The sequence below is a fragment of the Pteronotus mesoamericanus genome, unplaced genomic scaffold (genome assembly GCF_021234165.1).
Source record: "Pteronotus mesoamericanus isolate MK-2021 breed Mesoamerican mustached bat unplaced genomic scaffold, CSHL_Meso_final contig_502, whole genome shotgun sequence".
NCBI classification, from domain to species: Eukaryota; Metazoa; Chordata; class Mammalia; order Chiroptera; family Mormoopidae; genus Pteronotus; species Pteronotus mesoamericanus.
The window spans coordinates 2,361,164-2,388,413 of NW_026555187.1; the positions used below are offsets into that span (position 1 = coordinate 2,361,164).

The 27,250-nt window shown below is 57.6% G+C and overlaps 3 protein-coding genes across 6 annotated transcripts in view; 1 reads left to right on the forward strand and 2 right to left on the reverse strand.

Moving 5' to 3' along the window:
- Positions 1-6,255, forward strand: part of UPF1 (UPF1 RNA helicase and ATPase) — a 35,991-nt gene extending 29,736 nt beyond the window's left edge. For 2 of the 3 annotated variants that reach the window (XM_054578903.1, XM_054578904.1), the window contains exons 18-24: positions 369-511; positions 1,223-1,397; positions 1,717-1,798; positions 3,002-3,163; positions 3,250-3,467; positions 3,845-3,967; positions 4,528-6,255. In XM_054578903.1, the coding sequence (XP_054434878.1) occupies positions 369-511; positions 1,223-1,397; positions 1,717-1,798; positions 3,002-3,163; positions 3,250-3,467; positions 3,845-3,964 (900 nt within the window). In that variant the 3' untranslated portion in view covers positions 3,965-3,967; positions 4,528-6,255. The remainder of the gene's footprint in view (positions 1-368; positions 512-1,222; positions 1,398-1,716; positions 1,799-3,001; positions 3,164-3,249; positions 3,468-3,844; positions 3,968-4,527) is intronic. The other variant, XM_054578905.1, reaches the window with a different exon arrangement.
- Positions 6,256-6,434: 179 nt separating this feature from the next.
- GDF1 (growth differentiation factor 1) lies at positions 6,435-8,476 on the reverse strand. Its single transcript, XM_054578909.1, has 2 exons — positions 7,961-8,476; positions 6,435-7,386 (listed from the first exon to the last, which is right to left on the reverse strand). Exons 1-2 carry the CDS (start codon positions 8,280-8,282, stop codon positions 6,599-6,601), a joined length of 1,110 nt encoding a protein of 369 aa, XP_054434884.1. The 5' UTR covers positions 8,283-8,476; the 3' UTR covers positions 6,435-6,598.
- On the reverse strand, positions 8,475-25,465 carry CERS1 (ceramide synthase 1). 2 transcript variants are annotated; one of them, XM_054578908.1, is made up of 7 exons: positions 25,144-25,463; positions 22,820-22,979; positions 18,820-19,000; positions 17,065-17,226; positions 16,421-16,568; positions 16,068-16,177; positions 8,475-8,601 (listed from the first exon to the last, which is right to left on the reverse strand). In XM_054578908.1, the coding sequence occupies exons 1-7, from the start codon at positions 25,390-25,392 to the stop codon at positions 8,559-8,561; spliced, it is 1,053 nt and encodes a 350-aa protein (XP_054434883.1). In that variant the 5' UTR covers positions 25,393-25,463; the 3' UTR covers positions 8,475-8,558. The 2 variants fall into 2 exon arrangements, with proteins under 2 accessions (XP_054434883.1, XP_054434881.1); XM_054578906.1 differs by lacking the exon at positions 8,475-8,601 and adding an exon at positions 11,678-11,867 and having other exon boundaries at positions 25,144-25,465.
- Positions 25,466-27,250: the final 1,785 nt, after the last annotated feature.

A 27,250-nucleotide genomic window follows, 5' to 3' on the forward strand; every position in this document is an offset into this window, starting at 1 on the left:
AGTCATGGAAACACTGCCAACTCTTGGGCTAGAACCTGGGTAAAGTGTCCAGGTGTGTCTGTTATGAGGTTGCAGGACATCACAGTTATTTCTCCATGTGGAAATGAACCAGAGTGCTGAGTAATGTCTTTGACAGTGACACATAACTTGGGGGACAATCTTGGGTTTTCTGATGAGCAGTTACGCTTTTATTATTGGGAACAAATTACTGAGGTTAAAAAGAGAACCGAAGAGGGAAAACCAGGAGAGCAGGGCTGGGAGCCAGGGCTGCTGGGTGGGATTCAGTGCTGCATTTGAACATGCTTTGTGCAGCCTACGGGTCCTTGAGGGCAGCCTTCTGGTTGACCATGACCACATGTCCCCTGCAGGAGGTGGAGATTGCCAGCGTGGATGCATTCCAGGGGCGTGAGAAGGACTTCATCATCCTCTCCTGCGTGCGAGCCAACGAGCACCAAGGCATCGGGTTTTTAAACGACCCCAGGCGGCTTAATGTGGCCCTGACCCGAGCAAGGTACAAGGACTCAGTCCTGTCTGGGCTTGCATGCAGGTGGCAGATGCCACCATCCTGCCTTAGAGTCCTTCAGAGGGACTCTCCCTCAGCATCTGGGTCTGGGAGGGTTTGTGTTCCCTGGTCCTCTGCTTTGAAATAGTGGTAACAGCACAGAAGGGACCTGGAGAACAAGGTGGGCCGTGTGCTGCCCCTGTGCTAGCCAGAGATCAGGCTCACCTTCCCACGTCAGCTCCTTCCCCACCCAGGGCACTTGGCTTTCATGGCTGCCCCCTTTGTGTGGTATATTTTGTTAGGTGGCCAGCATGGGGGCATGTCCCTGACACAGCTCGGTGAGGATGCGTGTCCACAGAAGTTAGGCCCAGGCTTGGGTATCAAAGTTACATGCGTTTCTTCCAGGATCCCTGTGGCAGCTCAGAAGGCTGACTTGATGCTGCAATAAGGAAGCTAGTCTCTGTGCTAACCTGCCCACAGGGGTATTTTGTTGTCTGAGCCCCTAGAAATCCACCCCCAAATAAACTGAGTGCAGTGTCCACAACATGAAGGGTGGGCTCCAGTGCCAGTCACCATGGATGGGCCAGACCTCTGGGCAGGTAGACAGAAGGTGGCTCCCGGTACTTTGGACTGGGGTTTTGAAACTGACCTCAGACTGTTCCACCTGTTTGCTTGCCATGTGGCCCTAAACACCATGCTCTTTGCACCTACACTTTGCAGATACGGGGTCATCATTGTGGGCAACCCCAAGGCTCTGTCCAAGCAGCCACTGTGGAACCACCTGCTGAATTACTATAAGGAGCAGAAGGTGCTAGTGGAGGGGCCCCTGAACAACCTGCGGGAGAGCCTCATGCAGTTCAGCAAGCCCCGGAAGCTGGTCAACACCATCAACCCTGTGAGCCCCAGTCAATGGGAGGAAGAGTCGGGACCCCCTTTTCCCCAAGCCCACAGTCTAGCACCTGGCAGTGAGCAAATGGCTTGTGTGGCCTGTGGCAAGTGTGTGTGAAGAGGAGCAGTGTGTCCTGGCCCCCCACACCAGTGTCTTGAGGGCTGGGGATGTATGGGATGCCAAGTTCTGGGGACATCTAGGAGTCAAGACACAGGTGGAGGGGTACAGTGCTGCCTGAACCTAAGCCAGAGATGGAATGTTGAGCATCAAAGGCTGGGTCACTGAAAGAAAGGTGGCATTCCTCACTTACCCAAATCCTCTGCAGGGGGCCCGCTTCATGACTACAGCTATGTATGATGCCCGGGAGGCCATCATCCCAGGATCAGTCTATGATCGAAGCAGCCAGGGTAAGTTCTCTCTGTGGGAAGCCAGGCCAGCACTGGGGATATTGACCTTTCCCACGCCTGCGCTGTGTCCGTCCACAGAAACCTGCCTGTCAACGAGTTCCTTCTCAGCTTTCCTTGCCTGAGATCAAAGAGTTGGTCTTTGGCAGTTTCTAAAAAACAAGGTGTTTTTAAATAACACAGCTCTGCCTGTTTGCCTCAGTGCTCCTCCCCACCTGCCCTGTGCTCCCCTTTTTGATGGGAAGTCACACCTGCAGTTCCTCCAGGTAGCCTACAACCTCTTTTCAAGTTTTGTCTCCTTCCTAAAGCCTCCACTCGCCCTGCCATACCTCAGAGTTGGGTGCATGTTCTAGCCTTGCGTGTGGAATCTTCACATGTCCTAAGGCTGAGTCTTGACCCGCTGCTGCCTGAACACACCTCTTCCTGCTGAGCCAGTCTGTAGACGGTCCCCATTCATCCCCCAGGTCCCTGCCTGCCTGGACCCTCCCCCATCCCAGCTCCCACAGAGGGTGACCACTGTGCCCAGAGACTCAGTTCAGTGTCACCTGCCTGCTTTCTTTGCTCTGGGCTCCATCCCCCTCATATGCTTGCTTGCTCTCCTTTCTTCTTTTTTAAATTGATCTGAGAAACTCCAGTTTGTTGTTTCACTTACTTTTGCATTCATCGGTTGATTCTTATATGTGCTCTGATGGAGGATCAAACCCATAACCTTGGTCTGTTGAGAAGATGCTCTCACCAACTGAGCTGCCTGGCCAGGGCTCACCGTCCATCTCGAGGGCAGGTGTACCCCAGCTCCGCCTCTCACATGTTACGTTGGCAGCCCCCTTTCTTTATCCCCTATTTCCCAAGGCTGCTGGGCTCAGATTGGGCATTGTGTTGTCTAATAATGACAAATGTCTCATCACGACATCCAGCAAATCGCTGTGTAACTCAGGGTGTCCAAGGCCCGTGCTCCTTCCTGTGTCCTCAGGGACCAACTCAGAAGGCTGTGCTCTCAGGTCCTGGCCCCAGGAACCTTTGCCTTCAGCGTATCCGCTGGTCTGTGGAGCTTAGGCGTTCTGCTTTTTGGTGTGTGTAGTGTGTATGTGAAGAACCACAGGCAGAGCAGGGACAGGCATTCCACTGTGGGTAGAATAGCTGACTGGGGGTGGGCAGCAGGCTCGCTTATACACAGTGGAGGAACTCGCCACCCACCCTTTCTTGCAGGCCGGCCCTCCAACATGTACTTCCAGACCCACGACCAGCTCGGCATGATCAGTGCCGGCCCCAGCCACGTGGCCGCCATGAACATTCCCATCCCCTTCAACCTGGTCATGCCACCCATGCCACCGCCGGGGTACTTCGGACAGGCCAATGGGCCGGCCGCAGGTGAGCAAGCACCAGGCCCTTGAGCAGGTTTTGCTTGTCTGTGAGGCTCAGACCTCCTTCAAGGAACCCTGGACGCTGTCTTTCAGGCCGGGGCACCCCAAAAGGTAAGACGGGTCGTGGTGGACGCCAGAAGAACCGCTTCGGGCTTCCTGGGCCCAGCCAGACGAACCTGCCCAGCAGCCAGGCCAGCCAGGACGTGGCATCGCAACCCTTCTCTCAGGGGGCCCTGACGCAGGGCTACATTTCCATGAGCCAACCCTCCCAGATGAGCCAGCCTGGCCTCTCCCAGCCTGAGTTGTCCCAGGTGAGCTGGCCGCGCTGAAACTGACACGTTACACCTGCAGAAAAGTGAGTCCAGCCCCGGGTGCCTTCCACACGCACGCCCCAACCCCTGACACTCCCCAAGGACTTGGGGAGGAGGCCGCCTTCATGACTGCCCTCAGCGGTAGGACCGTGGGTCTCGAACATCCCGTCCATGACACTGCCCCTTCGGGCAGGCCTGGGTCACTGTCTCAGTGGTGACATAACTAGTGTGGGTTTTCTGCTCCTCGGGCTTAAGGACCACTTTTTCTTTCACATTCTCCTCTGGGCTGGGAGGGGCTGGACACATAGCAGGTCCTCAAGGCTGCAAGGACGTGAGCTAGTTCTCTGGCTGCTCATCTTCCCAACTGTGTCTTTCAGGACAGTTACCTTGGTGATGAATTTAAGTCTCAGATCGATGTGGCGCTGTCGCAAGACTCCACGTACCAGGGGGAGCGAGCATACCAGCATGGTGGAGTGACGGGGCTGTCCCAGTACTAGAAGGCAAGCCAGCCCCAGAGGAGGGCTTCACTGGGACCTGGGCTTGTGGGGAAACTCCAGAAATGTGGTGGGAGTCTCAAGTCCCCAGGGGGCCAGGTCATCCTGTGACCTGTCAGCTCAGGTCCCTTCACCTCTCCCTGTGTCATAGGCTCTGCTCAGAGTCCTAGAACTCCTGAGGAAATCTGATGCGAGGCCTGTAGCCCCCTGGGTAGGCAGAAAGGAGGACACATCCCTTGCTCAGACTGGCAATCTTGTGAGGGGGACGAGTTGTGGCGCTAAGTGCACAGGGACCTTCTGCAAGGGGCGCTCCTAGGTGCCTGCTGGAGCTGCTGGGAGAAGATGGGCCACAGTTCGCAGCACAGGCTAGCCTAGCCCTAGGTCTTGGCTGCTGTCTCTCCCTGATTGGGAAGTCACTGGTCTGAGGGTTGCCCAGCACCTGAAGTCAGTTTCGCAGGTGACACCATAGGTGCAAAGTGGAAGCGGAGAAAGAGCCCCTCACCTTCTAGGCGGGGCCAGGCTCCCACCTTCTCTGACAGCCCCGTGCCCTCCCTCCCTCTCTGCAGGTGGTGGCAGAAGAGCTAAGCTATGTGGCTTAGTCCATCAGCATCTTATTCTGGGTAATAAAAAATAAAAATAAATGGATACCTGTTTTCCACTGCTAAAACTGAAGCACCACTGTGAGCAACAGGAGAGGGAGAGGAGCACCCGAGGGAGAGCAGCCCGAGATAGTGAGTGCCCACTGCTGGCACCGCGGCGAGGAGACAGAGGGAGAGCGGAGGTGGGGCCGGCCCGCCCGAGAGCCCTGCAGCCCGCTCGCCAAGGAGGCCCAGCTCGCCGTGTCTACGCCTGGGTCTTGGACCAGGTGGAGGGAGGAAGACCCTCATCTCAGAGTAGCCCTTTCCTCTGTTCTTTCTTTCTTTTTCTCTTTTATTGAAAGGGGACTACGTTTTACCAGGAACAACTTGCATTTCTATGCTGAGCAGGCTCCTTAGAGCTGTGCTTGGAGAGCCCCGCCGAGGCGTGGGTTCCGTCCACGCCGTCTGAGACCTCGCAGTCATGCTGCCTGTTCTAAGAGTGTTTTCATTTAAAGAAAATACGGTGTTTGGGGTTTTCTGTTTGTTTTTTAAAGATTCTTTCAAAGGAATACTGAAAAATATACTGAGTTTATCTCTCAAATCTTAGTGGTGGACCTGGGAGATGCAAGAACCTTCCAGAAATGAAGTTTAAATGAGCCACACGACGAGGTTAGGATGAACACCTGTGACATGGTTGTGGAGAGGAAGATTTTTGTTTTCAGTTTAGTTTCCAGCAGCTTCTCCCTGTGCATCAGGGCGGTGAGGAAATGTCACCTGGGCCCACAGGCTCTGCTGGACTCTTGAGAAGCAAGGCACTTCTCACATGCAGTGGACTCGGTCCCCTGAAGGGCCCTGGCAGAACTAGCCGTCAGGCCAGAGGGCGGGAAGGTGGTTGTTCCTCGCCCAGTGTCTTCTTCCCCAGGGTCCTTCCCGAGGATTTGGCAGAAGACATCAGCTACGAAGATCCTTCTCCAGGGAGGCGCCCACAGACCCTGCAGCCATCAGAGAAGCTGAGCACCTTGACCCCCTTATTCTCCATCCCACTCCCAGATTTGGAGCCTTTCTGTGCATAGCTTCAATGAGTTGGGGTGGTTTCTGCTTTATTTGGGGAAAGAAGTTTCAGAAATAAGTTGATTCTGTGCTGAAGATGCTTGGAGGAGTTTGTCACTTCAGCTGGTACAGACGGGCATCAACCTGGGTCTACGTGCAGAAATTCTTATGGTTGGCCCCCTCGGGGGGTAGGTGTTAGTCTCCTTGGTGACCATCCAGTTGGGGACTGTTTCCTGCCTACCCAGGGCCTAGTGACCGTGACCCCAGCATTGTTTCCCCGTGCTCCTGACACCGGCCCTTATTCCAAAGCCTCCACGTGCCATCTGGTACACGGAAAGACGGGGACACACAGGCACCTTCTGGCAAGGCCTTTTATTCCCATTGCTAGGGCTTTTGGTCCCCTTTTGGTAGGCCACCTGGAGGCATTGGGCTTGGATAGGCTTCTGCTGTGACCCTGTGTGCCTGCCCACTGCCCTGTTCCTTCCTTGGAGTGCTCTACCTCGCTCTTTGCTGTTGGCTTTGTTCACCTTCTAGCAACAGTTACTTTTGAGTTATCCCAATCAAGGAGCATCTGTGCTATGGCAATGTCACTTCTGATTTTCGGTCAATTTGTTTTAAGCTCTTTTGTCACCAATAAAATGTTAAAACAACTGCTGTATGTCACAGGGCTGGGTAGACTGCAGGGGATGGGAGAGCACCGGTCCCAGGGCCTGTTGCGTGGAGGGCACGTTTGAGAAGGGCTGGATCTGTGGGGGACGTGGGGGGGGGGGCACCTGTGCCTGCGAGGGTTGGCAGGACTCCCGGGGGCCCTTAGTTGTAGAGCCGCCTGGACATGGAGCTCTTGAGAGAGCAGGTGGCTCCACCATAGGACCCCACACCCTGCGACCCCACCAACCTGACGTCCATTGCATGGATGCAGCAGTCCTCCCCCAGGCCCAGGTGACAAGACTGAAAGAGGCGCAGCTCAAACCACCCAGTGTTTATTGTGTTCCCGCTCATGCCCGTTCCGTCAGCGGCAGCCGCACTCGTCCACCACCATGTCTTCGTAGTGCCGCAGGACCACGTTGTCGCTGTTGTCAAAGAAGAGCACGGAGATGGGTGACAGGCGCGCGGGCACACAGCAGGGCAGGCCGGCGGCGCCGGGGGCGGCCGAGTGCATGAGCGCGCGCAGCACGGCGTGATTGAGCGCAGGTGGCCCACCGGGCCCTGGCAGCGTGGCGGGCAGCGAGCACTGTCCCTGGCAGTAGTTGGCCAGGAAGCCGCGCGGTGCGATGACCCAGCGGTGCCAGCCCACCTCTCGGAAGCTCACATAGAGCCGCCGCGTGCGACAGGAGCCCCCAGAACCACCACCCATCGCGGCGTCGGCCTCCCGCCGCGACCGGGCTAGCGGGTGGCACAGGCGCGGGTCGAGGGTCACCAGCAACAGCGAGGCCTCGGCCAGGCGGACGCATTCACTGGCGGCCCGATGGCGCAGCGCCAGCACCAGATGGAGATGGCGTGGCACTGAGGTGTTGTGGGACCAGACGGCGCCCAGCAGCTCGGCGCGCACTGGCGTCCCCAGCGAGACCACGGCCTGGCGGAGCAGCACCGGACCCACACCCGCGCCCTCGGCAGCCCGCGCCACGCTCAACTCCCAGCCGCCCTCCGTCCCCATCGCCGCTTCCTCTGCCGCGAAGCGCAGCTCCAGGCGGGCCCGGCTCGGATGCTCTGAGGATTCCACAGCCGACAGGTCGAAGATGACCATCCACCTCGGGCACTGCCCTGCGGCCAAGGGCTCCGGGACCCGGGCGCGCGCACCTAGGGAGGCCGGAAGGGGGCTCGGCTCAGGATGCGTCCCCTGCGCAGGGCCCGCCTGCGCTCGAGGGGTTCTCGGTTGGGGAGACGGGGGAAGGCGAGCGCCTGGGGCTGAGGGCGCACCATCTGCTGTAAGGCGTCAAATGGTGTGAAGGAGGGGGCGGGATAAAGTGGGGGCGGGGCATCACTTGCAAGGCGGCGATCTGCCCGCGGCAGAGCGGCTCCCCAGTGTGGGGAACACAGGCAGGGGGCAGAGATGAACGAACGCCTGGGGAAACGGTGCTGGGCGAGGTGTCCTCTGCAGCAAGGCTTCAGGCTTCAAATGGTGTGAAGCAGCGGGTGTCGGGGAGAGTGGGGGCAGGGCTTCAGCTGCAAGCAAGCGTCTTTGCCGGGCGCAAGGCCGCCCAGCCTTGTGGCCACTCACCGTGGTCCCCACAGGTGTCCATGGGGAGGAGGGATGGAGGACAGAGGCCCAGGTTGCTCCTGGGCTGGCTGCAGTGGGCGGGGAAGGGACCCTCGACCGCCGAAAGCTCTTGATGGCTGCGGCGCCCAGGGGGGACTCAGCTGACCCACTCACCTCGATCCGGGACGTGGCGCACGATGTTTCCAGCGACCCCCAGCTCCTCCACGTGGCAGGGTCGTAGGGCGGCCCCCGCGAGCATCCGTCGTGGGCTGACCCTGGCCTCCTGGGGGTCCCGGCGGCGGAACAGGCGCCACATGACGAGGGGGACGGGCTGGGGCTTGGGGGCGCCCTGAGGCGCGTCACGCAGCCCGAGAGCCTGGAGCAGAGCAGCGGCGGGGCCCGGGGCCGCGGGCGCGCGGGCCGGGAGTGGCGAAGGCAGCAGCAGGGCCAGGAGGAGAAGAACGCGGTGGCAGGGACAGCGGAGCAACAGTGGCATCTTCCTCACAGGCAGCGACCAGACGAGTGCTCAGGGGTCCGGGACTGGGCAGAGTCAGGGTCCCAGGGGGTGTGGCCTCGGTCCTGAAGCCCGGCAGGGACCGATCCCGGGGCGGGGTTTTGGAGTTGCGGGTCAGGGGTCCCAGGAGTGGCCAGGGCCCGGGAAAGGTGGAGCTGGACAGGCCTGGGGTGGCGGGGGAGCGGTGTAGCCATGACGGGGGGTGGGGGCAAGGTTGGGCTGGGATGGGTCCTGGGGGGCAGGCAGGAGTCGAAGGGCTCAGAAGCACTTGTCCTTCACCAAACCGTTCCTCAGCGGCTTCCTGTGGGCCAGAACCGGCCCGCGTTAGCCTAGGTACCCCGCGTCCCTACGAATCCCGTCCCGCCCGCCCTGCGGTCCACATCCCCTTTTCCAGCCTAGCTCCTTGTCCGGCTTCTCCCGAGGACAATTAAACCCTCCCCTCCCCCTTTCCTTCCCACCCTAGGCCCCCCGGCAGCTGCTGGAGAGCAAACGCCAGGTTCCCACCTCCGCCTGACAAAGCCCCACTGCCTCGCCCTGGACTAACCCTGCACTTTTTATCCTCCGCCCCTCCCCAAAATGCAGAACTGGCCAGAGCCGCCCCCGCCCCGCCCCCGCGCCCCCGGGGCAGCCCTGCCTGCTCCGGGGGGCCCTGGTGGGCTCTAGTCCCATCAGGACAAGCCTCCCTGCCCGTCCTCCACCCGCTGTCTGTCTACACTGCTGCAGCCCTGACTTTCGTTCCATGTTTTTAAAACAAGTTCCTTGCTATTTTAAAACTCTAATCAATATACTAAGTGCCCAGCTTAAGATGCCAGAGAAAGGGCCCTAACTTCTAAACAGTATGTGTGGTTCATTTCAGACTTCTATAAAGATGCCTTCAATTTTTTAAAAAAACGTGACATTTTGAGGTCGCTCCTGTGCACACTGCTCCTCTCCAAAAATTCCACTTTCCCTGCTCCCCTCTGAGGTTCTGATGGGGAGGGGACCTGTGCCCCGGTGGCATGCCCAGGCCCACCTGACTGGCCCCTGGTCCTCAGAACCTGGGCCAAAGCTCAGAGTTCATCCTGTTAACTGGCCGGCTGGTGCCCGCATGGCATCTCAGTGCAGCCCAATGGCGTGGCCATTGGCCACACCTATCCCCGCTTAGAGGAACTCTTTGTGCCTTTGTACACGGTCTACAGGTCTCCATAGAAATGAGTTCTACAGTCTAGTTTATACACAAACATATTAAGTTTTTTCAGCTAGTAATAATGTTCTCATGATCTAGACGCCGTAAAAAACCCACAGCGAGCCCTAGCCACTCCTGGGTGCAGTCTTACAGACACAAGCAGGCAGCCTTTCACATAAGAACGTACGCTGGCCTGGAGAGGATGGTGTCGGTCACTTTAATTTGTTCTTCCCCTGGACTGGCTGTCCCTTCTGGGAGCACACTAATCCTATCCTTGCTGCTTTTCCTGTGGGTCACTGCTCTTTCTCTCACTGAACCAGCAGGAGCCTTTTATCTGTGAGGTTACAGATAAGCTCTAGCTGGACCTCCTCCACGTGTCCGTTGTCTTCTGGGTTTGCCTGTTGGTCCTTTAGACAAAGCAGAGGGAGGAGGTTCTCGGCTTCTGGACTCTTCTCATACACAGTTCAATTGCTAGATGACACAGTCTAGCATGTCTGTCCCATTTTTGGCTCTGGTTGGAATTCACAGCCTCCATTTCTGTGACATCTTTGATCCATCGGAGTTTGCCCTGGGGGCTGATTTAAGATAATCTCCAGATGGTCACCAAGCAGCCCCACCGTGTTCTAACTGTCCTTCCTTCCCTCCTGGCGACCCTTCATTATTTGCTCAAGTGTGATGATCAATCGCCTCTGTTCCTGCACAGTTGTAATTCCTGTACCTTTTTGTTTTATCCTCACCCAAGGACATGCTTATTGATTTTAGAGAAAGGAAGGGAAGGAGAAAGGGAAACATCGATGTGAGAGGGAAACATCGATGTGAGAAACATCAACTGGCTGCCTCTTGTACGCACTCCTGCACACCAGCTACACCCCCGGACTCCAACCGGGGTCTGAACCTGCAACTCCAGCACCTGCCCTGACCAGAAATCAAAACCGCAACTTGTGTTCCACAGGATGATACCCAACTAACTAAGTCACACAGCCAGGGCTAATTCCTGTACTTTTATAGTAAGTTTAATGCCTTCAGGGATCAGTACCTCTGCCCCCGTGCCTTTTTGTCAGAGCTTTTCTGGTGTTTCTGAATTGTTTTATGTACAAGTTTCCAAGTACCCCCCCTTTCATAAACAATTAGTAATTTTTGGCAGGGAGCAGGGGACGGGGGCGGGGGGGGGGTGTCCTCTCCAGATATCCAAGTTAGACTCTTTTCAGCTTCCATGCACCACTGTGGGGAGTCAGGCGAGGGAGGAAGGTGGTGCAAGATGAGGGCAGCCAGTAACTTGGATGGATTCTGGATGTTTCCTGGGGAATGAGGAGCAGGGGAGCAGGGGACTTCCTGGGGTTTCCCAAGGTTTTCACCCCAAGCTGCCATCCACTGTGAGGGACCAACGTTCAACATACATAGTGTGGGGTGGGGCTGGGCAGTGATTTGGCATATTTTAGAAGAATGATGTTCTGCTTAGAATGTCAAGCAGATGCTGGAGACAGAAGAGCGCGCAGAGGAGCACTGGGGGCTGGAGTCAGTGAAAGGGCCCTGGAAGGCGGCGAGGCCAGAGGCTGAGCAGGACGCCCCAGGAGGTGGGGCGAAGAACGTCAAGAAGCGGGGAGTGGACTGGCAGATGCTTAAGGGGATACTGGGTCAGAGGCAAGGTTTTGGGGGTGATGAAAATGTTCGAAAACTGGTAATGGCTGCACAACTCTGTGAATGGACTAAAAACATTTAATCATACACAGTAAGTGCATGAATTGTATGGTATGTGAATTGTGTCTCAAGAAAACTTTCATGAAAAGAAAAAACGGGGAGGTGACCCCGGGTTTAGCAGTAAGAAGGCCTCGGTGGAGCGGAACCCCACTCCTCCCAGGAGTGGTCTCAGGGAGGAGCGGGAGGAGAGCCCAGGAGTGGGGCGGGTTCGAGAACAGCGGGCGCTGCCGCGAGGGAGAGAAAGAAGCGGTGGCTGGTGCAGAAGGGCGGAGAAAGGGGAGTCTCTCCTTGAACAGAATGCCCTGCGCAGGCAAGAGGGTGGACGTCCCTGGCCCTGGATGGTGATGGGCCATCCACTGAGGCAGGCAGCCAGCCAGTGCGGGGCGGGGGGCAATGTCTCACTCCTATTTTGGGGGGGACACAGAGGCCAGGTTCGTGGCCAAGGGGATGATGGTGACGCAGGTGGCAGTTGAGAAGGGAGAATGAAGGAAAAGCCAACATGCTGGCACTGCGCGGGTGTCACCGAGGGCCCTCCGGCCCATGGGGCGCCTCATCGTGAGCTACGCACCTGGGTCACAAGTCTTCAGACACAGCAGGGATAGTGTTGGAAAACTGGATGTACAAGGCAGCGACGTGCCATTCGGTTGGTCAGAGGAGCCAGAACGGGGTGAGGGCCCCCTGGTGGATGGCAGCCCTGGAAGCCTCTGTGGGGACGATATGCTTCAGACCAAGGTGCCAGGTCATGACCAGGGCACAGGGGAGAGCTGAGGGGCTGAGTCAGTCCAGGAGGACGGTCTCCCAGACCACCAGTGGCCCAGCTGTTGGGGGTGGGGATCGGAGGAGAGAAGAGAGGGCAGAAACAGGAGCAGAGACAGGGCGGGGAGAGGAAGGGGTTGGTGCGACATCATTGTCATGTGGTCTGTTTCTTCTGAATTACCTCAAAGTGGTCCTCAGTTGTCATTTTCCTACTGTTCTCAAACCTAACTGAATTCCCATCTCTATGGCCTGTACGATCCTGGTTTTGAGTTATCCCTGTGGCCTGCTGGGGTCAATTCCAAAAAACGATGTGTTTGAAAAAGAGTATCTGTTCACTCTGCTTCTGAATTGCTGGGTGAGGAGGATAAAGCATGAACTGTACCTCTCATGGTCCCATCACCCCAAAGTTCAGGACTGTGTCATGTAGAACATTCCAGATCAAGAATTACACCTGAGCCCTGCTGGGTACCCCGTTAGTTGGAGCGTCATCCCAACATGCCAAGCCCTGGTCAGGGCACAAACAAGAATCAACCGATGAATGCATGAGTGGGTGGAGCAACAGGTCACTGTTTCTCTCTCTCAAATCAATCAATGAAAATTTAAGGGGAAAAAAAAGTGCTCCTGAATTTCTCTTCCTGTCCTGAATTTCACTTGCAACTTTCATGTACCCTAGAGTTGAAGTCTTTTAATAGTGTAGAGGCAGATTTCAAAAAAGGAAGCCAGTCTCAACTGTCATGAATATTCGTGTGTTTCTCTGAATGCCTAATATTTGAGATTTACCCTCTTACTCTGCATTGCTTATGTTGTCTTTTCTAACCTTCCTTTTTGGCATTTATTTTGTACCTGTTCTTAGTTACCCCTGATATTGTTAACGTAAGTGCCTAATACAGCCTAAAGGTGATCCCTGCCCTTTTGCAAAATGCAAAGCCCCGAATCCTGTTTTGGTATTTAATATTTTAGCTCTGATTATTTTATATCTCAACTTAGGCATCTGAAATGTTCATTCTGCTCTGACTGATGTGGTCCAGTTGGTTCGATGTCATCCTGCAAAGCAAAAGGTCGCCAGTTCGATCGATTCCCAGTCAGTGCACAGGCCTGGGTTGCAGGTTCAGTCCCTAATCAGGGTGTGTACGGGAGACAACCAATCGATGTTTCTCTTTCACATCAATGTTTCTTTCCCTCTCTTTCTCCCTCTCTTCCCCTCTTTCTATAAATACTCTATTAAAAAATAAAATAGTTATTCAGATATGTATCAGTTTCTCTGCTAATCTGCTTTGTGAGAGAGCTTTCCCGTTTTCTGAACTATATTCTTCTAAGTGTTTGTTCCTGTCTCTTGCATAATTGTTTGAGAATTAGGTCTGAAATTCCAGGTTACTTGGTACTTCATTTTAGCACGTGAGGCGCTACTTCACTCCACAGTCATCCAGTGTCCCTTGATGCTGTTCGGCTGTCACTCTTTCGTAGGTCATGTCTTCTTTTCTGTGGCTGTTCCACATTTTCACTATCACAAGTTTGGGGTGGGCCTGCCTCTTCATTTATCCCGCTTATGAGCGATGTCTTGCCACTTCCTGGAAAATTCTCAGCATTACAGCTTCTCCTATTGTCTTTCTTCACCTCTGTCCTATTAGAATTCAGCTAGACCATGTCATTCTTAGAACTCTAGCCGCCCGTTTCCATCTGTTTTTGCTGCATTCTGGGTCATTTCTTCACAGCTTTTGATTTACTGATTTTTTTTTTCTTCAGCTGGACCTAATCTGAGCCTTCACAGCTTTAGTAGGTTGAATGGTGGTCTCTGAAAAGAGAGGGCCACGTCTCTGGAACCTGTGAATGTGACTTCATTTGGAAAAACTCTCTGCAGATATAATTAAATGAAGAAATTTAAGGCCCCCCTTCCCCCACAAAAAAACCCAGAGAGAAGAGAAAGCCACGTGAAGAAAGAGGGAGCTCAGAGCGATGCAGCCGCAGCCGAGGAGCACCTGGAGCCCCAGAAACTGAAGAAGCAGGAAGGGTCCTTCCCTGGAGCCCCTGCTGACACCTCAGTTCCAGACTTTCAGCCTCCAGAGCTGTGAGAGAATTAAGTTGTGTTGTTTCAAATCACGCAGTCTGCGCTTCCGGTCACAGCAGCCTCAGGAAAGTAATATAACATCTAATACTTGTTTTGATGGTCACTCATGCCTTTTAATTTTTAAGTAAACTTTATTTTAGAATAATTTTAGATTTGCAGAACTGTTGCAAAGACAGTACAGACAGCCCCAGCGTGGCTCGCACCAGGTTCCCGCACGTTAGTATCTCAGCTCCACGGTACCTCTGTCACCACTAAGCAACCAAGGCTGGGACACTGCCATGTGCTGCGCAGCAGCCTTGACGTGGGCTTCGCCAGGCTTTCCACTCCGTCCCCTCTCTGGCCCCGGACCCCACAGTGCATTCAGGCCTCGCCATCTCCTTGTTTTCCACGACCTGAGGCTTTTGTGGCATCCTGACCCCCACCGTTATACCCAGCTCTGCCCAACTCCAGCCATCGTGCGGGATCGAGTTTTGCTGGGGTGGCCACAGGGTTGATCATGGCAGCGTGTCCCCTGGCGCACTCTGCCATCCTAGCAGGGACGCTGGCGGAGAGCCAGGCCCTCAGCCCACATTCTGGCCATTCTCTGGGAGACAGAGCAGGGGGCAGCCCCGGCAGGGCGGGGGACGTGGCCTTGGGCTTTGCATGTACGAGGACCCTCTGCCAGAAGCTTACTCTTCTACAGCAGGGAAAGCTTTCAGATTTTCAGATGTGGACCGCAGGTGCCTCTGCTCCCCTGCCCCTGCAGGTACCGCTGTTGCTGGATGCCCCTGAGGAGCAGTCAGGCTCCTCGCTAAACCTCACTCACTTCTCAGCGGAATTCCTGACTCATGACCCCTAAACATCGATGATCAAATACCCCCCGACGGCAGACATCTACACCGCCCACCACTGGCACACACCCACTGGACAGCCCTGCCTGACTTCCATTTTGGTAAATGGCAGCTCAAGCCAGAAGCCTTGGGTCATCTTTGATTCTTTTATTTCAGTTTTACCTACATCCAAAGCAAGTCTGGTCAGTTCCACAACAGCACTGGGATCTGACCGCTGGGGCAACCTCGCTTGCCGCCCAGCCCTCTCCTGCCTATGACTTCCGTTCACCGTCCGATCGCTCCCTACCCGGGGCGTTGGCTTTTCGGCCGAGGCACAGCCTGCCCGCAGCCCCGCGCTGGCGGCGGCAGAGGGCCCCTCTGCCTGAGCAGGCCTTGAGAGCCCTCCCTCGACCCCGCTCTCTGCCCCAGTTCTCTGCTCCCCTCCTGCTGCCTCTCCTGGAGGCTTTGGTCTCGGCTCCTCTCACCCTCCTCACCAGCCACCCTGACCTGCCTCACGGAGCCGGGAGCCCGCTGCTGCCCAAAATCACCATTCCTAGGCTGGTCGCTGGTGTCTCCGCAGAGGCCCCATCGCAGGCCCCCTTGGTCAGTGCCCTGCGCTCCGCCTTGCTCGGACACCCTTCAGGCTGCCCCTGGGCCACTGCGCAGCCTGGGCCCTGCTTATCACACAAACCTGCCTCTTCCGGGGGCCCCTGACACTGTCGAGCTCACATCCAGGACTGGCGAGTCCCAGGTGCCCTACCTCCAGGATGCCTGATGAGGCCTCTTTTTCTCTCCTTCCCTGGGACTCCCACCTGGGCCGGACTGGGTCTGAGCTCCAGCTCCCAGCCCCGCCTCCTGTTTGGGGGGTCAGGGTGCATTAGCATGCACATGGGCACCCCTCCTCCCCACCGCCACGGCCTGCCCAGCGGGTGCTCCTCACCGCCCACAGGCCCCTCACTCGCCGCTCCGGCCACGCCAGCCATTCGGCTTGGGCCTCTCTGGTCACTGACAACACCCTGACTCTCGTCCCTCACCATTCTGCCCAACCCCGACCTCCCTACCGCCTCCTCGATATCTGACCGTGTAGCATCTAACTCCATCACCACATCATCCACGCCTTTACTGCAGTCTTTGTTTTGGACGTAGGCTCCGGTGGCAGCGTCCGCTATGGCTTCATCCGCTGCTGTGTCTCCAGGGCCCGCCCACAGTGCACGCTCAGACCGACAGATGTGGCTAAAGGAACGAACTCGGGGCGGCAGCCCCTCCACACTCACTCAGCTTTGCTGGGCTTGGGGCTCGGGGCCTCTGCTGCATCGTATTCCCGCACATCCTTCAGCTCCCGTACCTGGCCCGTCAGCACCTTGGCAGCAAAAGCCACGATGTACTGTGGGAGGGGAAGGCACAGGTGAGAAAAGGGCCTTCCCACGCCGCGCTGCCCTTCGGAGGGCCATGCACTCCTGGCACAGGCCCTTTGCATGTGCTGCTCCTGTTGCCTCGCATGCCCCTCCTGGGGTACGCCTGAGAAGGGCCTGCACGTGGACCGCTTCCCTGGGAAAGGGGACCAGGACCGGACGGGACTACCCGCTGAGGAAGCAGGTGGGCAAGAAGCCGTGGGAAGCCGACTCACCAGGAACCAGTACAGGTTCATGAGGGTGAGAAGCAGCAGGAGTGCGTTGAAGAAGAAATAGAAGGGAATGTCAGGCACGGAGCGCAGGCTGCAGTGGCATGTGGCGTACAGGACCTTGAGCGGGAACCAGTAGAGGCGGAACCAGAACCTGTGATGGGGAGGAACAGCTCGGGGAGGCTGTGGGCAAGAGAGGGAGGGTGGCCCACCCAGTCCCTGTCCAGTGCCATCTAGACCCATCTATCTGTCCCTGCTCATCCCCACGTGTCCTTGTCTGGTTGCCCCACCCTTATGTGCCCCTGCTCAGTCTTTACTGCCCAGCAGCGCTCCTTCCCCACTCCATCCACCACCTCCGCCTCCTTGCCAGGCCGCTCTCACCTCACCAGGCCCCACCCCTTCCCTGACAGGGGTCTGCCGCTTCCAACAAGCACCGCCCCTGGCTTGCTTGGCCTCTCCCCTCGCATCAGATCTACCATCTTCCCGGCATAGCTCCGCCTACGCTCGCCCAGGCCCCAACCCCTCCTACCAGGCCCACCTCTTTCTCTGTCTGACCCTGCCCTTCCCACAAACCCCACCTCCTTCCCCACCTTGCCCCGCCCCTTCCCCCATCGGGCCCCGCCCCTCCCGCCTTTGCCCAGCTCGCTCACCAGCTGAGGCTGAAGCTGAGGCAGCCCAGGTCCGCGGCCAAGGCGTGCAGAGGATGGTGGGAACCTCCACGGGACTTGAAATAAACATTGAGCTTAGTGAACTCCAGCTGCACGTCGCTGATGTCATGCAGGAAGAGCACCAGAATGCCCACGTTGTGGTACCTGGGGAGGGAAGTGGGTTAGGAGGAGGGGAGTCACGCTGGGTCCAAAGCCCTGCACTGAGGCCCCCAAGACAGACCCCCTGGGCACTCCTCCCCTGCCTTTCAGAGCCACTCTCCTAGGCCCGCCTGCCCTACCCATCCCCCCACAGGGCCAGGTCAGCAGCAGCACCCAGACTGTCCTCACCTGGTGGCAGCCCCACCCCTGGGCCCTCGCCATCCTCATGTCACCGTCCCCAGGTGGCCCAGAAGCCTTCCTGAAAGTCCTTCTCTAATCCTTCCCCACCTCCACGACCCCTGACCCTCCATGACCCCTGACTCTCACAGGCCAGGCCATTCTGTGTCCACATCCCCCCTAAACTTGCTGACATTCCCAGGTCTGTACGATTAACCTCAACTTTGCTGCGGGCCGCAGACGCCTGGGGAACACAGAGCCCCCGCGAGGCCCTGGAGAAACCCGAAAGCCGCCCGCGTCGCACCCCAGCGTTCCCTTTACTGCTGCTTGAGCCAGGGGTCCCGAGTTCGGCCTGGAGGGTCCACGGGTCTCTCCCACCGTGTGTCCGTCCCCACTTAGCCTTCCTGCACATGCTGCCCCCGGGACCTACCGTGCCCCTCCCCCATGCTGACAGAGCCTTCTTCCACCTCCGCAGTCTCTGTTCGCCCGTCACCCCGGACCCCCCACTAACCCTCGCCGCCCCGCAGCCCTCCTCCGCTAGCATGATTTTTCTCTGTAGTTAATACCTTCAAACAAATTGTTACTTTTCTTTTTCATTTATTTTTTATTTTTTTTTGGCGGGGAGGGGGTGTTATCATCTGGTTTTACTCTGCACAGTAGCGCTATCTAATACAATTTTCTACCACAAAAGGAATGCTCTAAACCTGCATTATCCAGTATGGGAGCTGCCAGCCAGATGTGGCCACTGAGCAGCTGAAACGCGGGTGGTGTGGCGGAGAAATAGAATGTGATTTTATTTAAGCTTAATTAAATTTGAAATAGCCACTGTGGCCAGCAGCTACTATACTGGACAGGGCGACTAGTGCGGCTGGTCTGACAGGAACAGAACATGAGCGTATACGTCATGTCCGATTTTCTGTCAGCCGTGCTAAAAAAATAGAGGGAAATTAAAATAATATACTCTAATTAACTCAGTATATCCGAAGTACTGTCATTTCAGCATGTAATGGAGATGTAACAAAGGCACTGCCAAGATATTTTCACTACTTTTGCCTCTGAAGTTGGGGTGGATTTTAAAACAAACAGCAGGTCGTAGTTTGGACATGCTCCGTGGCCACATGTGGGCTCCAGGACGCCAGCGCTTGCCTGTGCTCATGGCTGCGCTCCCAGCGGCACCCGCCACGTGGCAGGTGTTCAGGAAACACTTGCTACATGACCTGGCCAAGGGGGCCATGGGCGGAGCTGGCGGAGGATGAAGGATGGATGGATGGAGCGGGGGCTCCCTGCACCTTTTTCACCCCATCCCGCTGGAACGCCCCCAGACACCCTGATGCCCCCTCCCCCGAGACAGCAGCTCCTCCCCTCCCCTGGGCCAGCTGCCCGCCTTGCTCCCCACAGTGCCCTCCACACTCCTGCACTCACCGGAAGGCATAGGAGGAGACGATGAGGACCAGGGTGACCACGTGGTGGACGAGCATGACCACCGAGTCCTTGCGCCAGGCATCCATGTACAGCGTGGCATAGATGGAATGGCCGTAGAAGCTTCCCTGCAGCAGATAGGCGGCTGCGATGTCCCGTGGCACCGCCATGCCTGGTGTCCAGTCTGGGGAGAGCCGGACCGTGTTGTTAGGGACCTGCAGGGCCTCTGAACCCCCAAGTGACCACAGATGCTCTCAAGCCAGGCAGGGGTCCTCCCCATGCCAGGGCAGGCCACGTTTCTCTGCAGGTGTAATGGCCACTGTTTTTCTACCTGTTGTTATTTTTTTATGCAGGCATTATTTCCTAGAACTGTTTTGTATTTATAGAAGAAGGTGCCCCTACCTGCCCCTGCCCCAGCTGCCCTCCCCAGCTTCTCTAATTTTCAGGCACTCTCCGGCCAGCTGGTCCGCCCCTGTTCCAGGCCCCACCCCCGCCAATTTCCAAGTGGATCGAGGTTGCTGCCCACTCACGCTGCCGGCAGAGCCGCTGAGGCAGAGAGAACAGACCCTGCCGCTGCCGACGCTGAGGAGCACAGGCTCTGCCTGGGCGGGCCCTGGCCCCCCTCCCCTCCTCCTACAGCCTCCTCCACTCCGGGCACTTGTGCCCACCTTCGCGCGTGGCTCGTCCCTTCTTGGCAACACTGACCCCCCTGCTCTCCCACCACCTCTCTTCTCCGCCCGCTACCCTGGCGGAAGGCTCTGCCCATTGACTCTGCTCACTGGCCACTCCTTCTCTGCCCCTCCCTCCACCTCGGCGACCTGGAGCCAGACCCTCATGGCCCCTGCGGCTGCTTCCTAGACTCCACTCATGGTCCTGCCTCATGACAGCCCTTCACCTGTGCCACGGCCCCTCCTGCAACCAAAATCCACCCAGACCCCTATCAGGGGGCCCCTCTTCGGTCCACGTCTTGGCTCACTTCCCCCACCCCTGGTCCAGGCACCCAGCACTGCCCCAGCTCCTCCGGGCCTCTGAGTGTGTTCCTGACTGTCCCCTGGCCCCACGGTGGCCTCGAAGGCTGTGCATACACAGACCCCATGACCCAGCAATTTCACTTGTAGGTATGTGCTTAGGGAGCTGAAAACGGATTCAAACAGGTACTTGGACGTGCATGTCCATAGCAGCACATCACAGCAGCCAAAAGGTGGATACAACTCTCGATAGATGAAGGATAAACGAAATGTCCATCCACACAGTGGGACATCACTCAGCCAAAAACAAGTGCCATCCCCACTGTCTCTCCAGAGCTCTTTCCCTGTTATAGAGCTGAACCTCTGTCTTTGCTAAACACCCGCCCCACACCCCAGACCCTGTCTATGACTCTGCATTCAGTCTCTCAGTCTGACCCCTCCAGGGACCTACTGTAAGTGGGCTCACAGTATTTGTCTTTTCATGTCTGGCTAAAATGGTTAGTTTTATGTTATAAAGATTTTACCTAAAAAAAAACAAAAAAACAAAAAAAGCAAAACGTCCCACAGATGAGATCCCATCGCCCCCCACTTTTACACGTCCAGAGGCTTCTCAAAGCAGGACAGCGAGACCACACTTCCCGCTGGCCCACCCCTGCCCCCACGTCCCAGCCTCAGCTGAGTGAGACGCTGCAGCTGGTGGAGGCCTCCCTGCCACAGACACACACAACTGCCAGGTGCCTCTGTATCTCTTTAGAAGGAAGGTGTGCAGAGTGTCTCGATGTACAGAGCCCACTGTGGAAACGGGACACCGAATTTTCCATCCATCACATGAGCAAGGCTTACAGTGGGTGTGCACAACCCACAGCCTCGGGCCCTGGATCCGAGGGTGGGGCGGAGGAAGGGGGCATACAACTCACCGTGCAGACTTCATTGGAGGGCGAGGCTCTGCCCATGGACCCCCAGCCTCCCTGCCACGCATGGCCCAGCTGTTGCTCTGAATGCTCCCTGTCACCTCCTTCTCATCCCTTTCCCCAGCCTCCGACATCAGGCCCCTGTGCTTCCCAAATCCAGATCCTGGTCTCCCCCAGACCCGCCCCTCCTGGCCTCCATCTCACAGAGGGGACCCAGACCTCCCCTCTCAAACCCACCTCTGGTTTGGCGGCAACAGCTCTGCCTTCAAATCATTTCTCAAATCAACCACTTCTCTGTTCAGCCCTGTCCGCGCTGGAGGCCCCTCCTCTGCTCACAGACCTCACCACACGCCCCCCCGCCTCCCGCCATGCCCCGGCCAGGCGAGCTTCTCTGTTCCTGACCCACCCGGAATGCTTCCTGTCTGCTTTGGGCTCCTCCAGGTCCCCACTCAAAAGCCCCCTTTGGTGGGCCCCCCCCCAACTGGTGTAGAAAATGGCCCAGTCCCCCTCCCAGACACTCCACACTTCTCCCTTGTCCCCCCCAAATTTTCTCAACAGTACTTATCCCTGTTAACAGATTTCATACTTCACTGTCTGTTGGGGGTTTTCTCTGACTTGCTCACAGTCTCGTACATGGTTGGTACTCAATAAATGAGCGTGCAAAGACATAGCTAACTGCCCTGGCCAGGTGGCCCAGTTGGTTGGAGCATCGTCCCATACACCAAAAAGGTTTGATCCCCAATCGGGGCATATACAGGAGGCAACTGCCTGTTTGATGTTTCTCTCTCTCTCTCTCTCTCTCAAATCAATAAAAAACATATCCTCGGGTAAGGATTAAAAAAAGAAAAAGAAAGCAAGCCTCCATATTTTGCCACATATAATGCACACTTTTGCCCAAATTTTTGTGGGAAAAATAAGGATGCATACTATACGTGGGTAGTACTAATTCCGTATCTCTATAAATGGTTTGAATTCTTTTCTTAAAGCTTATGTGTTAAAAGTGTAACTCTAAAAAAGCAGTGATGATACCTGTATGCAAAATACCCTGGAATACAACAATCAGTTTTGTCTCTAAATATAAATAAATGAATGAGTTAAAAAATTAAAATGGAAGATTTTTTTCCTACAGTTTGGGCCAAAAACGTGGGTGCATACTGTACACGGGAGTACATTTTACATGGCAGAGTACAACAGCTTACACACGTGGCATGACAGCATATGTATAGGAAGCCAGAGGCAACTCCCTGCCTGAAATTTTTTAAGAGTTCAATTACAGTTCATTTGCATAAAGGAAAATTAAATGGCAGCTAAAACCTCTCCTCTAGACATTCACCACGTGGGAAATGCATGCAGGAAAATGGCGATGCGAGCAGCACTGTCCCGTGGAGACAGATCGGTGCCCAGTAACCCCAGCGCCTGGTCCCTGGACCCTGCGAAGCAGGGGCTTCGTTGCCAGTCTTCTAACAGTGCCACCAGGAGCCCTCTTGGGCTGTTTCCATCACGTAGCAGAAAGCATGCCCATGATGCACAGCCTGGGTGGTCAGCACAGGAACACAGGACGCCCCATCACAGGTGACCTGCCCGCTGGCGACAGAGGACTCTGCGGTCAACCTCCTGCCCACGCCACCCAGATCTCAGGACTTGATCACGCCCACATCTAACCCAATCCATGGACACAGCCACGTCTCCCCATCTCTATCTCTGCCAAGCTGGTCCACACCACCTTGGTTCCTCGCCTCCCCCGGGGAGTCCTGTCACCATCCGCACCCAAGACTTTGCTGTCTCCACATGGCAGCCAAAGGAAGTTTTTTATAAGCCACAAACCATTCAATTTAGAATGATGCTCAAACTTCTGCCACCATCCTCGTTCTTGCCACGCTTGTGCATGCCCCAGAGTCTTTGCACGTGCTATTCCTGACACCTGGGGTGCCCACCTGGGCCCACTCAAGGGGTCACCTCCCCTAGGATGCCCCTCTGAGCCGCAACAGGGCCAGGTGTCCCCACTCTTGTCCTAGCGGCCCCTTGCTCATCCAGTATGGAGTGGCTGATGCGTGCCGGCTCACTCATGTACCCTTCTCTACAGCATTTAGAGCAGAACCACCCCCACACCAGTAGGAACCCTACCATAGAAGACAGAGGGCGGGTCGTGAAAGAAGGGGTAGTCGGTGCCAAAGAGCAGGTAGGCACTGTAGCTCCAGGCGCCCAGATAGAAGAGGAACTTCCAGGCGCTCTCAGGCATCTTGGCAGCATCTCTAGGCTGGAGGCGGCAGCGCTTGGCCAGGGGCTGTGGGTGAGAAGGTGGGTGGCCATCAGAGCTGGGGGCCGCTCCTCCAGGGTGAGGAGACTAAGGCCCAGGGATTCCCCGAGCTGGGCAGTGTTGGGGAGGGACAGCCTTGTACCCACAGCCGCCTGGAGTAACCAGAGCCCACATGTGCCTGCCAAGGGCTAAACTTAGTGCCCAGCTGTCTGGCCGAGGTGTGCAGAGGGGAGTGGGGGGGACCTTAGGGAAATGTGAGGGTAGTCTGTGAGGGCCAGGAGGAGACATGTGGGCATAGAGCAAGGGCAGTCAAGGGGGTCTGCACAGGGGCGTCAAGGGGCTTGGGGGTCACGGGGAACTGGGGGTATGACGAGGAAGGGATCAACAGGCATGGGAAGGACTGCGGGGTAAACCAGTAAAGGGGACGTGGAGGGGCATACAGGGGCATCTGGGGGGGTGTGGAGCCCCAAGTGGGGAGAAATTTGGGGAAAAGGGTGCCTCACAGGGAGAATCTGGGGAGACCAGAGAGGAACAGAGAGCTGGGAAGATGGAGTGGGTATTTGGGGGAGGACAGGGCACATTACCTCTTTTTTACAAAAGAGATAACAGCAGGGAATGGATCGCACAGCGAGATGGGGCAACCCTTCGGGGGCATCAGGGGAAACGCGAGGGATGTGGGGGCATGCGTTGGTGAGCTGCAGAGAAATTTGACTTTGGGGTCCCGGGCGAGGCGGGGCTCCAGAGCTGCAGGGCCAGGCCTCGCCCCCTTCCCAGAGGCTGAGGGGGCTGGAGCGCCTCCAGTTGCCATGGTGACAGCCAGACCCGGCTCTGGTAACCCCTGGCAACCAGGCTCTTGCCAAGAAGATGAGCGTTGGAGGACGGCGCAGCCCCTCCACCTATTCTTGGGAAGGGCAAGCCTCGAATTGGGACCAGAGACTCGGTAGGGAGGGCCTAGGGCGGGAGCCCGATCTCCTAGGATTCCAAAAGTGACTGCAAGGAGGGGTACGTAACCTTGCTGTTCCCGCCCAGCTCCCTCAAGAACGAGCGGAGGGAGCCCACTCTGCCCTGGTAGTCCCAGAGCGACCACATCCCTCGCCCGAGCACCGGCCCTAGCCCTACTGGACCTCCAACTTCCAGCCGGAAACTGGGAAGGCGGGGGGAGCAACAAAGCCCAATTGGGACCAAGGCTAACTATGGAGGGGACCTTGACATACCTGCCGCCCCCTCTGAGTAGGGTGACAGGCAAGGTCTCTTCCCTGCTCTGTAATGTGGGGATGGGGGTGGGGACAATGGCAGCCAGACAAAACCCTATCCCGACTTAACAAGAGCCAGCCTCTTCCTGGCCAGCAGAGAAAGGCCCCTTTGTTGGCGTTGGGCACTCTGTCCCCGTACCCCTGCCACCTCCAGCCAGACTGGGGCGGGGTGACTCCAGCTGGGCCATGGGGGAGTCGAGCGGAGCTAAGGGACAAAACACCTTCCCAGCAGCTCCCACCGGAGACCCCTCCCCAAGGATGGGAGGGAGGCCAAGGCACCAATGTCATCCCCATGGTCACTCTCCAGCCAGGGCGGCGGCCTCCTCAGGCTCATAGGAGACTGGGCATTTCCGTTGGGGCCCCTTGGAGGCAACACAGTCCAGTTTTTAAGACCCAGCCCCTGCCATCTCCCTGAGGTTGTGACCACCAGCGTGGCGGGTGAATCCAGGCCGTTGCTTCCTTAGAGGCAGGCACGGACTCCAGATAAGGCGCGAGGCAGCGATCATGCAGCTCCAGTCCCTTCCCGGTAGCGCAGGCAAGGGAGCCCTGCCCGCCGCGCAGACCCCAGACCCCGCTCCAGCTCGGACTCCGAGGGCCCCCCGCCCCGTGCGCCGAGCCCTCCTCAGCTGTCCTGCACTGAATGGAATGGTGCTCCGGTTTCCCCCACATCATGAATACCCCACCCGTGTCGGGGTGCCCACGTCGCAGATTTCCCCGGCTCAGCCACACCCCCGCACCGATTCCCACCCCCACCCTGCACTAACAGAGAGGGGCACGCGGCCGCAGCGGCCCAAGACCCCGCGTCCAAGCTTCTACAGTCCGAGGCTCTTCCACGTTCAGTGACCCAGTGACCCAGCCCGTAAAGACAGAAAGGGGTGCGCGGGGGCCCGGGACCATCCCGCCCGGGGCTCCCACGACCGACCCCTAGCCGCACTGACCCGAAAAAGGCGCGTGGTGGCCGCCGAGCGCAGCGCGGTCCAGCCGAGAGCGCCGAGGGCAAGCAGCAGCAGCTCGGGAGGCGCCAGGTGCGCGTGCTCGGCCAGGCCGCGGCGCGCCAGCCCCCAGCCGCAGTCCACGCAACCCCGCGCCGCCGCCACCGCGCTGCCCCAGCCGCGCTGCACTAGCTGCGCGTAGCTCGGCATGGGCTCGGGCCCCGCGGGGCCTGCCGTGGTCCCGGCCGCAGCCATGCAGCCCGCTCGCCGGCCGTTTGCGCCGCCTGCGCCTGCCCGCGCCAGAGCCGCGCGTCCGCGTCACGCGCCGCAGCTGGGCCTGGGGCGCGCCGGCCAGAGCCCAGGGGGCGGAGGGGCGGGGCAGACGCAAGCTCCGCCTCGGCGGGGGACGCTGGGCCCGGGCGTGGCGTCCGCCTTCTGGGGGCGGGCAGGTGCTGGGTCCTCGGGCGTTAGCGGTGGGGACCACTGGCATTTAAGTCCTGGCGTTGTCGCGCCGTGTCCTGGAGGCGGGCCGGCGCTCGGCCCCATTTTTCGGTGGGGGAAACCCAGGCGCGGACCTCCCGGGGCTCCCCCGCCACGCTGTGTCCGCAACAAGGAGTACGGAGGTCAGCAACTGCCAAGTGTCCTCGACTGGGCACTCTGTCTGTCCTCCCCAGCCCTCCAGCCTGCCCATCCCATCCTCGGACCTCACCATTCCTAGTCCAGGCACACACCCGATGAATCCAGTGGCCTCACTACATTCAGTAGGTTTAGCGTAAATAAAGGCCCGTTCTCATTCTGAAAGGACACTGCCCACTCAAGAGTGAAGAAACACATGGTGGAGACTCTGTCCTCCACCCAGCACAGGGCTCTTGGACTGGGGGCCTGAGTGTGGATACTTCTCAGACGTGCTCCTCTGCATCTACTCAAGCTGCAAGGGTTCCAAGTGTGAGACGGGGGATGCAGGCATCAGGGGACTCCCTGGAAGGGACCTGAGAGGCTGGGATGTGGCCTGAAGGCCACCTGATGCTCTCAGTGACTCTGGGGACCTGGCAGGACTCCCCTGCAGCAGGTTAACACAGGCCCGCAGGGAGGCCACGGGAGTGCCCACTTGGAGGTGAGCTCAGAAGCTGGATCAAGACCGGGCTTTATTGGGACCACCCCAGGTCATCTTCCACCATCCATAGACTAGGCTCTGTGGTCACCTGCAGGGGACATTACCTCACCCGGCACTAAGAGGCCCCACCCCAGCCCCAAGGACTCCTGCCCACCTGTGCCCCTCCTTTCCCCCACCCAGGATGTCATCACCTAGCCTTTGAGGTGCGGAGTGCAGGCATCAGTGCGGGCTCCGCAGGAGTTGGGCTGGGTCCCATGCAGCCACCAGCCTGACCTGTCTGAACAGTGCACAGGTGAAAACAGGCAGGAGTCAAGGGGACCTTTTTTTCTCTTTCCTCTCACCGCCCCCCCGCCCCGCCCCGCATACAGTCCTGCAGCACATTCTGTGGCCTCTCCTTCCAATGTTCTTAAATCCTGCCAATATTCCGCACCTGCACAGCCTGATGGGGCCCTGGGCCACCTCCTGTCTCCTGCCTGGCACCCTGGCTTCCTCCTTACCGTGCAGAGGTCAGAGGGAGCCTTCTCTGCTCACAGTCCTTGTGGTTTCCATTACTCAGGAGTAAAAGTCCAACTCCTGTGACACCACCCGCCCTATTGCCATCCTCTCCACCTTGTTCCCTCTGCCACACGGGGCTCCTCCCTGTTCCTCTAACCCACAGGCTATTCTGCCTCAGGGCCTTTGCACTTCCTGTTCCCTCTGTCTCGAATGTTGTTCTAGGTACTGGCAGGGCTTCTCCTCTTTCAGGCTTTACCTACAAAAGTCACTTATCAGTGTACCTCCCTTAGCCCACCTCCCCCCCATCAGTCTTCTCCTTGGCACCTGTCACCCCCTGCCCTGCTGTCCCTCCTACTATTTTTGACTGTGCATGTGTACAGGGGGTTCATCCTTCCCACTGGACGACTGATGCCATGGCCAACTTGGCAGGAGGAGGGGCTCAGAGGTCCCGGGCTGGCTGGACATGCCCCCTAGGTGCACCCCAGCCTGTGGGACAGCCCTGGA

Coding starts and splice junctions, on each gene's coding strand:
- CERS1 (XM_054578906.1), bottom strand. CDS start 25,392: ATGGCTGCGGCCGGGACCACGGCAGGCCCCGCGGGGCCCGAGCCCATG. Junction 19,001..22,819: donor CCCGCCCTCTGTCTTCTATG/GTAGGGTTCCTA, acceptor GGCTCTCCCCAG/ACTGGACACCAGGCATGGCG. Junction 16,178..16,420: donor TGAACCTGTACTGGTTCCTG/GTGAGTCGGCTT, acceptor CCCCTCCCACAG/TACATCGTGGCTTTTGCTGC.
- GDF1 (XM_054578909.1), bottom strand. CDS start 8,282: ATGCCACTGTTGCTCCGCTGTCCCTGCCACCGCGTTCTTCTCCTCCTG. Junction 7,387..7,960: donor GCGCCACGTCCCGGATCGAG/GTGAGTGGGTCA, acceptor CGGCCTCCCTAG/GTGCGCGCGCCCGGGTCCCG.